Raw genomic sequence first — 16,664 nt, forward strand, 5'->3', positions numbered from 1 at the left:
CCGCCCCGTGGGGCGGGACCTAGAGGTTTGTCACGCCTGCGCAAAGGACCCGACGGCATGCTGCGTCGTTACTTTTGAAACGAGTGGCGGGGAAGTGTTGTGGAAGTCCCTGCTGTAGCTGTCTGCCGGGTGGAAGCGCGGTCCTTCGTTGTAGGCCTGGCAATGGCGCTGCAGCTCTCCCGGGAGCAAGGCATCACCCTGCGCGGCAGCGCCGAAATCGTGGCTGAGTTCTTCTGTAAGTCTTCCTCGCGCAGGCCGGAGGGCGGGAGAACTGAGGCCAGGCCGCCCGGTAGGCCACGGCTCGGCCACGGAGGCGGGGTAAGCGCGGGGGCGAGGTTGCGGGGGTGCCGAGAGGCCCGGAATTCAAGCCCTCTCTGCCCCAGCCTCCTGCCCGGCTGGAGAATCTAGGAGGAGGCGCATGCAGGCACCGTTTCCGGATGCGTTGCTAATGGAGCTGGAGGCCTAGGTACTGCTGAACCGAGGCCTGTCTTGTCGTAGCCCCGTCACCTGCCGAATTGCTTTAAACTGCTGATCATACGCACTTCCTCACCTGCCCCTCTCACCCCACCACCACCCAGGTCTCAGCGACTTGAGACAGAACACGACCGGGGTGGAGACCGTGTATGTTTTTAAGAACCCGATCTTCACGCTTTGATTCTGGTGTGGGGGTGATGAACTAGACTTTAGGAGGCTCGCTGTTCTGGACCAGGCCACTTGTACCTTCTGATAGAATCTGGCAGGATTTGTGAGGCGAAAAGGAGGAAAAAGAAAGGAGAGGGTTCCTGGAGCATTGGACCAGTAAATCAGTTGCTAACTCAGACGCAAAAGCCGATCTTGACATCCTCTAGCCCGAATTTGGACTTGGATTACAGTGAGCTGAAATTTGACGGTAGTAGATTAATATAGTTTGGCGTTTTTCTTTTATTGCCACATTAGTGCAGGTATCGCGTTCTTTTACTTAGAAGCAAGATTTTAAGGATTTTTAATTCCACTTTTTACCTATTCTGATTTCAGCGACACACCCATAAACACGTGTCTAGGCATTTACAGTTTTATACCATTAATGAAACCATAGCCACAGCTAAATATGTTTTATTTTACAGAATTACAAAGTGATAATAACTTTTCTTTAACATTCCTTTTGTTTTCAGCATTTGGTATCAACAGCATTTTATATCAGCGTGGCATATATCCATCTGAAACCTTTACTAGAGTGCAGAAATATGGACTCACCTTGCTTGTAACAACTGATCCTGAGCTCATAAAATACCTAAATAATGTGGTGGAACAACTAAAAGGTATTTAACTGTTGGAAACAATTTTGAGTTTTGCAGGCCTTCTATGACCCTTCCTTCTGGGCATCTTGGTGGTCGTTTTTTCACTCTGTATATAGAAGTGTAAAACACTACAATCTCAAATATGACTCTCAATTGGAAGAAAGCAAAAAATATATAAATTGAAAGAAATTCCACTTTTACCCTTCATTTTGAGTGAGTTGAATATTTTGATGTTAGGTATCTGATACAGCTTCACAAAACAATCTCCATCAAGTCCCTTAGAAATGATTTTTGCAGTTCATGTGGCCAGATGGAACAAATTAGAATTTAATGTACTTATGATGGTGTTCATTGTCTGAGAGAAATCCACTGTATTTTTAACATGATATATTTTCTGTAGCTGCCTGGAGTTTAAAGTCATCGTTATGTTAGAATAAAGGAAAATAAAATTAGATCCAACCTGGGAATTAAACTTAAAAAAGTACAACTACTAAGTAATAGTACACCCAGTAGAAGTTTCTTATTTTTACCTATTTCCATTTGTTTTTGTTTTTGTTTTTAAATCCTGGGACGCCTGGGGGGCTCAGTTGGTTGAGCATCCAACTTGGGCTCAGTTCATGATCTCGGCTCCTGAGTTTGAGCCCTGCAATGGGCTCTGCTGTCAGCACAGAACCCACTACAGATCCTCTGACTCTTGTCTTTCTCTCTTTCAAAAATAAATAAACATTAAAAAAAAAAAATCCTGCCTGTAAGTCAGTAAGCCTTTTCTATCTGAACACTCATTGTTTTTCCTTAGCTCAAGAAGTTACTGTATTGTATCACAATACTTATTCTCCATCTATTCCTTTTTTTTTTTTTTTTAATCTTGTTTTTCTCCGCTTAGGATTCTCATTTCTAATTTTTCTGTGTTGTAAGATGTTTCTCCCTACCTCCCCATTTGACCTCCCAAAATAATAGTTCCAAAAAACACTGCAGTTAGTCACCTATTTTTTTTCTTTTTAATTCATAAGCCATCTATGTTTTTTCAAGTAGCTTTATTTTTAAAATTACATTAATTGTGGGGAGCCTGGGTGGCTCAGTCGGTTAAGTGTCCGACCTCTGCTGAGGTCATGATATCATGGCTTGTAAGTTCAAGCCTGCATCGGGCTCTGTGAGGACAGCTCAGAGCCTGGAGCCTGCTTCAGATTCTGTCTTCATCTCTCTGCCCCTCCCCTGCTTGCACAGTGTTTCTGTTTCTCAAATATAAACAAACATTAAAAATTTTTTTAAAATAGCATTAATTATATTTTTATTGCCTTTAGAACTAAATCATCTGTAATCCTGTATTAGGGCTGCCCTCAGATTATTTAGCCTGAAACCTCTAAGTAAGTATGAATCTATGTCATCTTAATTTGATAGAGAAGCAAGCCTGGCCTAAGCTAATGGTTTTGGGTTTTCTCCTTTAAGATTACACTCATGACATTTCACCTCAGATGCAGGTAGACCTTTCTATTTAACTTTTCCCATTTATTTTAATTAACATGGAGGAATTGTTCTTAGAGGCAAATTGTTCTGTCTATTTGAATCCCATCCCTCTTGCCTTCTTAAGGACTTTACCCTATTTCTTCTCTGATATTTTTGACTCCTTTGTTTTGAGTTACTTTCATTGGTTTAGTCAGTCTTTAGTTTTAAAAGAAAATAATTCCACCTACTCCACATCTTTAACTTACTAACCAGTCTCCTTTTCAGAACTAAATTGATAAAAAGTTGTTGATATATGCCAAGGGGTCAGCAATGGTGCCAGGCCATATCTAGCAAGTGGCCTATTTTTGTACAGCCTACAAAGAATATTTTCAAATTTGTAAAGGGATGTTTTTTAAAAGAGTATGCAACAGAGACCTAGGTGGCCCACATGCCCTCGATACTACTAAATTGTTTTGTCTCTTAAAAAACAACAACAAACTGCTGATTCCTGAGTATACTGCCACAATATCTAAGATTAATTCAGGGCTCATTCTGAGGCCTTCTTCTCATTATAACCTCTCTAGATCTCTGACATACATAGATAGCTTCACTAATCTTTGTGTAGTTGACTCACAAACGTACATCTAGCCCAACTCTCCTAACTCTGTGCTCATATATTAAATGAGTCCCTTGATATCTTCATGTGACTATCCCAGTGATATTTCAAACTCAGCATATGAAAAATGGGGCTCCTGGATGGCTCAGTCAGTGGAGCATGGGACTCTTGATCTTGGGGTTATCTCAGTGAATGTATCAGTAATCCAACTAGTGATAAAAACCAGAAACTTAGGAGGTATCCCTGAGTCTTTCCTCTTCCTTACTCTCAAGTATTCAATAAATCTTAACAACTTTAACCATGAAATCTCTTGAATGTATCTACTGATCCATCTCTACCAGTTTATCCTTCTATAAGCCTTCATTACTTCTTACTTGAATTACTAATTAATTTTAGTGACCCTAGATCCCCTCTTTACCTCCAGTCTACTTTCCACTTCACCGCCAGAAGGATAGTTTTGAAATATAAATTTAACTACATCACACCCTCCTTCAAACACAATAATGACTTCCCTCATTCTTGAGATACAACTTCTTTAATTTGGCCCACGTGGCCTTGAATGGTTTGACCCCTATGTGTCCTGCTAAACTTGCCTTCGTTCTCCCCATAACTGCAGTTGTATTGGCTTTTTTTAAGTCCTCTAGTCAGATGCTCTTCCCTTTTTAATATTTAAGACCTATACCCTTTTCTGTATATTTTTGCATATTTAATAGTATTTATTCTTAGAACTAAACTCAAATGAGAACTCCCTGAATGAACCAAATTTTCCTGTATTCACTCTGCATCAAATACCGCACCTTCATAGCATTCATCACAATTATAATCTTACATTTATTGGCGCAATGATTAGATTAATCCTCCACTCCTACATTTTACCTTAGATTAGGATGGAAGTACTGCATGTTCACTACTGTGTTCTCAGCACTCAGTACTGTATCTGGTACAAATACGGAGAATTCAAAAACAGGAGCTAGGTTATTGTGGGGCAAGTTTCCTGTACAGGTTGGAGGAGTTCCAAAATACTAGGCGTAGGAATTTGCAGACAATAGGAAGTGAGACCTGAGAAGAGAACTGCTTTGTGATGCAGTGGATCAAAAAAAGATGCCTTGTTATGTATTCCAGATTGGTTATACAAGTGTTCAGTTCAGAAACTGGTGGTAGTCATCTCAAATATTGAGAGTGGTGAGGTCCTTGAAAGGTGGCAATTTGATATTGAGTGTGACAAGACTGCAAAAGATGACAGGTAAGTATGAATTAAATTACTTCCACTTTTATATATTTTTTGCAAAATTTCTTTTCCTTACTAAAGGAGTTCTAATTATATTGAACTTAGTTTTATATAAGGTTTTGTTTCTAAGTATGCTTGATTTGACCTAATCCCCTGTGGAAAAGAATAGGGCTCATAAACTGCTCACAAAAAAATTGTGCATATCATGGACATAATTGCCTTTAGTCTAAATCCATGAATTACAGACTTTAGTGTTTATGATGCTATATGAGAAGCTACACATGATGGACTAGGTGGGCCATTTAATGAATTGTTTAAAGGTACTTTTAAGACCGGGAAGTATTATCCTAGACTTTTCTCCCAGCTTAACATGCAGCTCTACTGAGGCGCCTGGGTGGCTCAGTCAGTTAAGCATCTGACTCTTGATTTCAGCTCAGGTCATGATCTCATGGTTTGTGAGATCAAAGCCCATGTCTGGCTTTGCGCTGACAGTGTGGAGCCTGCTTGCGATTCTCTCTCTCTCTCTCTCTCTCTCTCTCTCTCTCTCTCTCTCTCTGTCCCTGCCCCGTTCATGCTGTCTCTCAATATAAATGAATAAACAAAAAATAAATAAATAAAAGATGCAGCTCTACTGTATTTCATTTAATGCCACAAACTTCCTGCAACACTTCATAAACTGAAGTTTGCGGATCCCCCAAATGGGAAGTGCCCATCATTATAGGCTAATTTCTAGCATTGTCTTAAGCATGCTTATCTATAAACTGAGAACTGTTTCTCATAATGAAATATAGATTGTTTCTGAAACCTTTGGTCTATTTTAGAAAAGTTTTAACTTATACAAATAATTTGATGCCCGATTAACGTCTTTTTTGAGGCAGTAGGGAATTAGACATTTAGGCAATACTAAAAATGCCAAAATGATTATACTGATTAAATATTTTAGATACTACTTGTTATCTTTATTTTAGGAAGTACTGAAGTTTTTCTAATTTGAAGCACTTGACAGGTTTTCTAATCGAATAACTTGATACTAAGATCAGCCCTAAAAACGATTGGGAGGATAAATGAAATAACAGAGATAATACTGTTCCTACTAGGTTAGAGATTCTAAGGATACATATTATACTCCTGTATATTTAAACATTTTAAAAAAAAAAAAACCTTTTGAATGCATTACTTATTTGATTTGGGAAATATTTAATCAGTTAAATAATCTTACCAATGTTTTAAATAACTTGTTAAGGGGCGCCTGGGTGGCGCAGTCGGTTAAGCGTCCGACTTCAGCCAGGTCATGATCTCGCGGTCCGTGAGTTTGAGTTCGAGCTCCGCGTCGTCGGGCTCTGGGCTGATGGCTCGGAGCCTGGAGCCTGTTTCCCATTCTGTGTCTCCCTCCCTCTCTGCTCCTCCCCCGTTCATGCTCTGTCTCTCTCTGTCCCAAAAATAAATAAATGTTGAAAAAAAAAATTTAAATAACTTGTTAAAACTTAAATTAATTGATTTGGTTTCTTTGGTAGTGCACCCAGAGAAAAGTCTCAGAAAGCTATCCAAGATGAAATCCGTTCAGTGATCAGACAGATCACAGCTACAGTGACATTTCTGCCACTGTTGGAAGTTTCTTGTAAGTAGTATACAAATTTCACATCCTTTTATTAAATTTTTTCTTAATTATCAGTGTCCTGTAATACAAATGAGAAAAATGTTATAAAGCAAAAGTAATGCTATATGCATCTTATTTAGAAGTGCGGTAAAGGAATGAAAGTAGTCTACACTACTCACTCTAAAATATTTTGATGTAATTCCGTTCATTTTTATTTTCTACACATGTCTGTGTATATAATGAAGACTTTTAGCTATAATTGTGTCTTTTTTTCCTAACTTAGTTACTCTTTCATTCATCAAATATATCCTGCATACCTGCTATCTGCCAGACACTGTTCTGGGCACTGGGATACATTAGTCACAAAACCAAGATGTTACTATCTTTTCTATGGCTTACATTCATGCTACCTCGTGATTAATTCTTTCTGCAAATATTTTTAATGGTTTTCTCATTAAAGGAAAAAAATTCAATTTTTTTTCATAAGATAAAGTAAAAGGAGTACAATATTTTCTGTAAAATTTCCATTGAGGAAAAGCAGTTAGCTAACAATTAACTGATTAGAGATCCGACTAAAGTAGCTTTTCTGACACTATAGGTGGTTCAAATGTGAGAGGAACACGGAGAGTACTTTTACTTTTGAAAAAATAATGGTACTTTAATGATCTTGTCCCCAATTTAGGTTCATTTGATCTACTGATTTATACAGACAAAGACTTGGTTGTACCTGAAAAATGGGAAGAATCGGGACCACAGTTTATTACAAATTCTGAGGAAGTCCGTCTTCGTTCGTTTACTACTACAATCCACAAAGTAAATAGCACAGTGGCCTACAAAATTCCTGTCAATGACTGAGGATAAGGACTGTGATGTACTTGTAATTCTCAGATGTGGTTTTCCTGGAACCGAGTCAACTATAGTTGATACGTTTTGTTTCATTGGTTAACTTTTAGATGGGAAAAACTTAACATTACGTTTTCACTGAACTGTGCATAATTGTTCCATTTTTTGGTACCTGTATGACTTTATACAGGGTTGACCTACATTATTGCACATTATTCAAAAGGGGACTAGGAGATTACATCAGCATTGTTATGTCAATTCCTTTGAGAGTGGTAACCATAGATGGCAAACTTTTGTTATAAAGCTAAATGCCTTCTTAAATCAGACCTTTTTTGGTCAAGTACCTTGACTCAGAATATAGGTAGGGAGATGTTTAAATATAAAATATAGCAAAATAAGTCTGAATATTCAAAGTCTTTGTTTAGATTCTGAAATTATCCAATAAGAATCTGTAAGTAATGAAATATTGCTCCTATTAGGTCCTTTTGCCATTTATTTCATTTGTATAGTTTCCATATTGAAAACATTTCCAATTATTTGATTTTAATTTATATAACCTGAGCCTACAAAGGTATGAATATTTCTATTTCAAATTCCTATGATACAGAACTCTTAAAAAGTTTTTTTTTATGGTTTATAAAATCAAGGTTTAAATGATGAAATAAATGTGTACGTTTTAAATTTGTCTTAAAATATTTTTATATTGGTGTGAGTGCTTAGTCTAACTCTTTACATGTATTAACTTCCACTATTAAGTAAATACACATAGCATCCATTCATTCAAAAATTATGGTGTGGACCTGTTAATGTGCCAAGTGGCCAGGATGAATGAAACAATCCTGGATGCTCATTTTCATAACGGTGCTATTCACAGTAACCAAGCAGTGGAAGGAACCCAAATGTCCATCAGATGAATGGGTAAACAAAATGTGATGTATACGTGCAATGAAATAAAATTCAGCTTTAAAAAGGAAGAAGGGGTGCCTGGGTGGGCCTGGCCTGGACTCTGATTCAGTTTTGCTTACCATAGAGGAATGAAAAACAGCATGCTCTAGTTGAGCCTATCAGGGTCTGAAATAGAGCCTCAGAAGGGACTGAACCACACCTGGTCTTCAGGATCCTTCTCCCAGTGTCCCCAGCTGGATAGGGAAATCAAGCTTCCGTGATTACAATGTTTACGATAGAGGTAACAATCTCCAGTAATAGTTGACTTTTGCTGCTTGGCAAATAACCATAGAATAATGATAAGCACTTTTTCCCCTGTAAGTCTGGGTCATCTGGGGTGCTTATCTTATTCTCAGGCAAATCTGCAGGTCACATGTCTTACTCAACTAGTGAAGGAGCAATGGCTATCCAGGATTCTTCAAGCTTAGCTTCAGAACTTTAACGCTGACATTTTTTCCCACGTTCCACTATATGGGCAAGTCTTATGGCTAAGTCAAACTTCAATAGGGCAGGGAAGTATACTCCCATGGAGTTGGAGAGAAGGGTGTGTGAAAACCTGATGAAAGTGATACTATACAGCAAAGATCAGAATAGCTATAATAATCCTATATTGTAACTCCCGTTTTCCACCAGATGTCACTAATGCTGCAATACTCAAGGTGAATATCTTTTGACTCTAAAAAACTAGACTATTCAGCTTTTCTTATTGGAAATTAACATTGGGATTTCTGGCTACAAAAATATAAAGACATCAGAGGAAGAAAGCACAGTATCTGTTACTTGTTAGGCACTTTACATGAATTCTTTCATTTAATTTTGACGATTTAGTGCACAAGTAGAATTGTGGGTTTAATGAGCAAGCAAACCACTACCTTTAAAAGTTTAGGTGGTCTCTTCTGACCATGACCAAGGAAGCTCAGCTGACCCCTCAGCAAGCACATCAAAAGGAGTTCCTTCACCCTTTACCGAATGGCTCTTACCTTTCATTTATTTATTTTTTAAGTTTATTTATTTTTGAGAGTGCACGAGTGCAGGAAGGGCAGAGAGAAAGGAGACACAGAGAGAGGAGACAATCCCAAGCAGGCTCCGCGTTGTCAGCACAGAGCCTGATGTGGGGCTCGAACCTACTAACTGAGGTCATGTCCTGAGCTGAGGTAACCACCTGAACCACCCAGGTGCCCCAGCTCTTAACCTTTTACATCCCTTTAGCCATTGAGTGTCCAGAACAAATTGGTTTTCATTTGTAAAACTCCATGTTTCATTGGGTGTATTTGTATTTACACTTTCCTCAGATGAGTGACCAATGAATGGTAGGAACCAAAAGATAGAGGGCTTAATCCTCTAACTTAATCTATATAGTTCAAAGAATAAATCAAGTGTGAATTTGCAAGCAGTTGTGAAACAGTTTTCCAGTCAATCAAAAGAATTATTAAGTGACCTCATTTACTCTTTAGGGAATTAATTTTGGGCTAAAGTTGCAAATAATTTCTTATTCCTTTTTCATTAAATATGTGAAATTATAAGTTATTTTGCCCAATGTAACTGATAAAAAATTTGTGTTGGCATAACTGTGGAATAGAAATGCTACTAAAGTTCAAACTTTATTAGTTATATGCTCTAAGAACAGATCTTTAAAGATCTTTCCATTCTTCATGAATATGGCTTTTAAAACTAGCAGTATTAACTGATGCTTATTAAAAAAAGTCTAGTTGGGAAAGCTACTTAATCTTCATTAGAGTTGACAGTCCTATTCCAATCTGGCAAAAACATTGTAGCCTTAGCAACAAAACTATTAGAAAAGGCCTGGAGAGGAAAATGTCAGGAGTTGACCCTCTGATTACACAAGTCCGTTTATGTTACCATTTCACCTATTTTTTGCTCTTACTATTTGATCTATTTTTATACTAGAGAAACATAATATAATTTCATTTATTTGTATAAAGTCCATTTTCATCTGCGTTTATCTGCACCATTTTGCTATGCAAGCTTGTTTGCACAAAGGAACTTACATCAGATCAAAATCTTTATTGTTTTGACATTTTATCTGTGCTAAAAAAGGCCTCTGAGTATAAGCACGACCACTTGTGCTCCACTTCCATGCAAGGGAAAGATCTCAAGCCTCTTTAAAAACTATCTAGATATGGACATACCCAGTGGATACCTACATACAGATGGGAATTTCTTTATGGATGGCAGTCTCACTGACCAAGTCTAGGAGTTAATGGTCTTAAAGATTGAGTCTGTGCTGTCCAAAATATTTAATGTCAAAAATACAGTTCTTGGATAACTGTGTACTTAATCATAAAAATTCTTTTTTTTTTTAAGTTTATTTATTTATTTTGAGAGATGCAGAGACAGCACGAGTCGGGAAGGGGCAGAGAGAGGGAGAGAAATAGAATCCCAAGCAAGCTCCATGCTGCCAGCACGGAGTCCGACGTGGGGCTTGAATCCGGGAAGCCATGAGATCACGACCTGAGCCAAAATCAAGAGTCAGATGCTTAACCAACTGAGGCACCCAGGCATCCCATGTGTACTTAATCATAATAGCCAATACAACTCTGCAAAAACAGAGTCACAGCTTCCAGGACTGGGAAAGGAAATTTGTGGGTAACGATCATCTACTGAGTGGCAAGCACCAATTGGGTGTGTTATACCTGTTCAACCTGGTTCCTTCTAAGTGAATGGGGGTTGGGGGTTGGTGGGGATGAGGGAAACTTGGGCCACAGCCTATCATCTTAGACTGGTGATGGGACGTGGGGAGAGCGAGGAAGCAAGGAAAATGATAAAGGCTGAGTCCCCAAATGAGACCTCTGGAGTAAGGAACAGACCCCCCATACCTTAGTTCGGGGCCATGAAGGGACAGAGGGTGGAGAGAGAAGGACTGGATTCAAAACACAAGTTTTACAATTCTGCTGATGCCTGCTGAGTCTCAGAGGATAACCACTAAGGAAACTTTTCATTCCTACCTAGGCAGGTTGAGTAGGACCCAGCTAGGCAGCAGTTGACCAGAATCAAGATTCTAAGAAAATAAAATACCACGATCACAGTAACAGCCAACGAGTCAGGATTACTCTTTGTCAAGAACAGAAGGATAACAAAGTTTAGCAAAACTTTAAGGAGAGTCTAGATATCACAGATTAGTCAAAAGTTAGTATTCCAAAGAGTTGGGCCATTGCAAAGATAGAACACAAGCACAAACAAACAATATTCCAGAACACTTAAATTTCAGAGCAGAAACTTTTCTGCTTTTACTCCTTCCTGTCTCAGTAGGATCTGACCGTCGGTTTAAAGAGAGAGACTGCAGCTGGGAAGGAAATGGTGCCAAGAGCTGCAGCTGCAGAAAGTTGTTTTCTTTTAACTTTCAGAGTGTAAAATTAATGCATATGCGAATTTTAAAAACCAAGCAGTAGACAGTGGTACCATGAAAAGTAAATTCTCTACCTGAACTCGTTCCTCCACTCCCCATTTCCACCCTTCTATTTTTAAGTAGGTTTTGTTCAGCGGATGGTTATCGCCATCCTCTGAAACATATGTTGATACTTTCATTTCTTGTTTATCAACTTGAGATAGTATCTACTGAAAGATGAGAAACTTATTTCTTTTATCCATCCACTTCTCAGTTTTCCCAGTTGATACTGTTTTGGTTTTTCTGGTGATCATGTATAATCTTAAAGAGTATGCTTCAACTCTATATTTTGTTCCATCAATTTTAGGCAGTATATCTTGATCTTTTTGCTATACTGAAGTGAGAAAGATCTGTGACATTTTCTTCCACATCTCTCTGCTGCCTCAATAGTCGGACTTCCATTTTTTTTATATTATCAGTGGTAATATTAGTCAGATTCTCTTGTATTGTTGTCTTGTTGTCTTCCAAGTTTTGTTTATATGTTGATTCTACAAATTAAAACAGCATTTACATTATTCCAATTATTAAATTACTTCTTACTGAAGAACTGAATAGCTCTACTTATTGACAAAGAAAGGGTAATCTTATGTTATTAAAACTGAAAGATGAATGTTCCAAGTGTCAAGGTCAAATGGCTTCCTTAAACTCCATCTTCAAGACTTTCTATTAAATTTAATTTGGTCAATGATACCTTTAATTTCCAAGAACTCTTTCTCTTTATTTGTTCTTGTCTCATAGCCACCTATTCTTTGGCTTCTTGACTCTGAAGATGTTAGTTTTTTTTGTTGTGGTTGTTGTTGTTTATTGGTTTGTTTGTTTGTTTGGGTTTTTTTTTTCCCTCTGTTCTCTTACCTGTTTCCTTCAGGAGTTAATTGTTAAATCTGTTCCACTTGGACCTTCTCATTTTTGTTGTTGGTTTAATATAAATTTTCTGGGATTTTTTTTCCCGTATGTGTGAATGATGAAAAAGGTTGGTCAATATTAGTAGCATGATTTTCCACTGTAGTATTTGACTTCTTTCTTGAATGAAATGATGAATGACAGGGTCTCTGTACATATGAGCTATTTTAGGGTACTATTTCAGGTACATTTAGATATTTTCTTCATCATGTATTGTTTGAAATTTGGCTTTTAAAAATATTACTTTAAAATATCATATCTTATTTACTGTTTTGGTGCACCCTCAAATTTTCTGTGCTTGTTTTCACTCACTGTAGTGTCTGCTTTGGGCCAGGGGCCTGAATGGTTACATGTAATTTCTAGATATGGTCAGTAGAGGGCAGCAAAGGGTAGTGGCGTGAGCGCTTTCTGCTAAGGTCTGGGCATCCCTCTTTTCCCTTTCTTTATAGAGGTAAAAGTCAATTCGTGGTAGTAGAAAGTCCAGGGTGCCAGAGTCAGGAGAGAAATTACCTATAGGGATACTGACCCAGGATGGGGATCGAGCTGAGGAGGCACTGGAAAGATTTAGCCACAATTCACAGCTTTGGTATCTACCATAGAGATTAGAACCACTAGACATTTGGAGGAGAACCATTAGCACTTTCACAGTCCTGATCCTACTCCCAGTCTGTCTAAAACCCAAGGTCTCTCTCCTTCAAGTAACAGGAATCTCCTATCCACCTTGAAACTGATGCACACTTCCTGTCTGAGAGTTAATACATGCTACGGGCAGTGGTTAAGAGTTCACAACTAGCCATTTCAGGGAGGAGAGATTGAATGGGTTAGGGACACCATAAATATGCAAATGTAGGCAGTTGATGAAAACACATATGTGTCAATTAAGTAATTTGAGAGCCAACCTACATTTTAAGATGTGGCTTAAAATATATTTTCTTTCCTCCTCCAAAGGGAAACATTGTCTAGGCATGGAAAAACTATATGACTTTGAAATTAGACAAACTTGACTCTATGAATTATTAGGTATGTGGTTCTCAGTTACTGAACTTTATTGAGCTTCAGTTTCTTTATCCATAAAAAATGGAAATAATGATTTTTATCTCATAAATCTGCTGCAAGGAAATGAGATGATGTCCCTAAACTGCCTGGCAAAGAACTTGGCAGTGTGTAGTTATTCAATCGATATTAACACCTGGTGTCTCTCCCAGGCTTTGGTAATGGCAGAATACATGGATGGACTAGAGGGAATAATGCTTAGTGAAATAAGTCAGAGAGAGACAGAGAAAGACAAATACCATATGATTTCACTTATACATGGAGTTTAAGGAACAAAACAAATGAATAAAGAAAAAAAGACAAACCAAACACAGACTCTTAACTATAGAAAAGAAACTGATGGTTACCAGAGGGGTGGGGGGATGGGTGAAATGGATGAAGGAGATTAAGGGTATACTTCTCATGATAAGCACTGAGTAACGTAGAGAATTGTTGAGGCACTATATTGTACAATTCAAACTAATATAACACTGTATATTAATTTCACTGGAATTGAAATAAAAATAAAATAAAATTTTAAAAGAAAGAAAGTAAATTAAGAAAACAGTCCTGTCTTTGGAAAGTGCTTAAAAATGTAATTATTGGCACAGGGTCACCTTATACTATGTCTTCTATTTGATATTTAAGATGAAAAGTTAAGTGTTAGAGGAAATAAATGAAAACAGACCCTATCAATGTTATTCTGTTTAGAGCTCATTCGTCACACATTAAAATAAATAACAATGGTATTTTGGAAGAAATTAAGCTTTAACTATTCCACGTACAGGTAACTATTACGTGACTAAGGAAAACTCCCTCGATCGTTCTAAGAAAAACTTTTCTCGCCTTTGCGCCACTACAAGGGGGAGATGGTATCAGAACATTACATCTGTTTCAATGAGTTCCTAAAATACTGTCACTCACAATCCTGGTTACATAAAAGAATCACTCAAAAAAAGTTTTTAAAAATACAGGTTTCCCAGAGCTGATGTATCAGAATCTCTGGGGGGGAAGTGCCTGAAAAGCTCCCTCAAGCGAGTCTAATGCATATCAGAATTGATAAACAGAGAGTGGATTCTAGGAGGAGAGAAGTTTTCCTGGTCTTTAAATCTCTAAAATCTCTGAAGGGGAGAAGCAGGAAATGGGACGCAATCTGGGAGTTGGGGAAGGTGCAGAGGTAAGTCTGCCTACGTTTCTTACCTTAAATAGATTTTGACAGATGCTCGAGGAAAGGCCAGAAAGTGTTGCCCAATGAGCCTCCATGGGTCTAAATACAGCCAAGCATGCCCAGACTAGCACTTGTTGCCTGTAAAAGTGGTGAGAAGTCTGGATGCCACTATCTACGTGCCAGTTCTCTGCTAGTTTGGTTTTAAGATAAGAGGACTTACCACAGTCTAGAAGGACCACAAGGACCTGTGCTCTGGCCTCGAGCTACCTCTGCAGGCGTGTCTCACTCTCCTGTACCTTCTGCCTGTGTCTCCAATCTAGCAAACTCTTTCGTGTCTCTGAAACGCATATATTTGCATTCTGTCCCTTCAGCTGAAAAATGAACCTTACCCTCCAACATACTTCTCTTGTCTCCTCTTCCCTTCCCCCTTCCTTCCCCTTCCCTGTCCTCTCACTGAGTAATTCCAAATTGTTCTTTAAAGCTCCATTCCAAAGAGCTCTTGCTTGCCCTCTCCACAATTGAAATCAGGTGGGTCGAGTCCCTCTTTTAATTTCTCATTTCACTCTTTTTCTCTGTGGTACTTTCCAGAGTCTGGTGTTACACAATTATTGTTGGGACTCTGTTTAATTTCTGCTCCCCTGCCCCCTCATTTAAATCCAGGTTTTGTGAAAGTTGGGCCTTGGTCCCTATTGCCCAGACTTATCAAGTGCCTTTCTCCTAGTACACAAACACTAGCTGTTGAATGAATGAAGTAAATGAGAGACAGACTATTTTAGGTCATGCTTTCTCCCCCTCCGTCGGTGCCAGAAAACTATTTCATTCACTCATTCAATAAAATGCTTGCATTGCTCCACTGTACCAATGCTCGTGAGAAGTAAATGATAAATCAGACATAGACTTTTCCCTTGGGGTCCATAGAGTCTAGTGGGGAATAAAAGACATGTATTCAAATACCTGCTATAAGACCCTGTAAGGGAAACCATAAACTTTGTCAGTAGGATCAAATTGCAGTCTTCCACAGTTGTCAAAGGAAAGAGACTGTCCCTGTGAGAAGAGATTGGGGGAGGAGGAGCTTACAGGAAACTGTGTGACCTCCTGAGTCAGCTGGATTTGAATGCCTCATGTTACATCATGGCTGCCTGGATTTAAAGTATCTAACCTGTCTGTGCAGCAGCCTCCTCACCTGTAAAATGGTCAGTTTTCTAGTGGAAAGGGAACACCATCTTTCATAAAATGTTTTTGAAATTTAGAACTACAGGTTCTTACGGCACTCAAGATGTCCAGATGGCAAATACACACATGAAAAGATGTTTAGCATCATTAGCATCATTAGAGAGGGCAGGGGGAGGGGATACAGGGTTCAAAGAACCCGGAGACCTGAGCAGCCCCCAGCAGCTGGGGAGGGTTCTCATGGCAGGTGGAGGTTTGCTATAGCTCTGACTCCAGCAACCAGTTGTAATACCAGTCGTGACGTGGGATGCTTACCCTGTGCCCCGCAGACCTTAGCTGTGCCCTTGAGTACCCCGCTGTCCTAGTGAAGCAGCTGAATTAGTGATAGCCAAAACCTGGAAACGATCCAGAACTCCTTCACCAATTGGCTAAGCAAACTGTGGTACATCCATATCATGGCATACTACTAAGAGACACAAAGAAATGAACTATGCCTCCAGCCATCTGGATGAATCTCCAATTACGTTGAATGGAAGGAAGCAAATCTAAAAATGTTACACACTATATGATCCCATTTTTATAACATTCTTGGACTGGCACAGTTACAGAAATGGAGAACGGATTTGTGATTGCCAGGGATTAAAGAGGTGGTGGGCATGGAAGGAAGTCTGTGTGGCCGTAAAAAGGTGACACGAAGGACCCTTATGGTGATGGAAGTGTTCTGTATCTTGATTGTATCAATGTTAATATCCTAGTTATGATACTGTACTATAGTTTAGAAAGATATTACCATTAGGGGGAAATGAGTAAAAAACTGATGCAATCTCTCTGTATTATTTCTCACAGCTGGATATAAATCCACAGTTAGCTCAAAATAAAAAATCAAAAGGTAGAGGCCAAATCAGGGAAACAAGTATGTCAGTTTGTCAGTTATGACCTGAGCCTTAGAACCGTGACATCATAATGGCAGTGATCTTGACTACTGTGGAATCCTCAGGCTTCAAGCATTTTACAGTACTCTGCCACGTGCTGTAGACTC

The 16,664-nt window shown here is 38.7% G+C and overlaps 1 protein-coding gene across 1 annotated transcript; it reads left to right on the plus strand.

Moving 5' to 3' along the window:
- Positions 1–28: 28 nt before the first annotated feature.
- MAD2L1 (mitotic arrest deficient 2 like 1) lies at positions 29–7,682 on the plus strand. The gene is made up of 5 exons (XM_047857168.1): positions 29–235; positions 1,152–1,298; positions 4,459–4,579; positions 6,079–6,182; positions 6,844–7,682. The coding sequence occupies exons 1-5, from the start codon at positions 163–165 to the stop codon at positions 7,014–7,016; spliced, it is 618 nt and encodes a 205-aa protein (XP_047713124.1). The 5' UTR covers positions 29–162; the 3' UTR covers positions 7,017–7,682.
- The last annotated feature ends 8,982 nt before the right edge of the window (positions 7,683–16,664 follow it).

The sequence above is a fragment of the Prionailurus viverrinus genome, chromosome B1, assembly GCF_022837055.1.
Source record: "Prionailurus viverrinus isolate Anna chromosome B1, UM_Priviv_1.0, whole genome shotgun sequence".
NCBI lineage: Eukaryota > Metazoa > Chordata > Mammalia > Carnivora > Felidae > Prionailurus > Prionailurus viverrinus.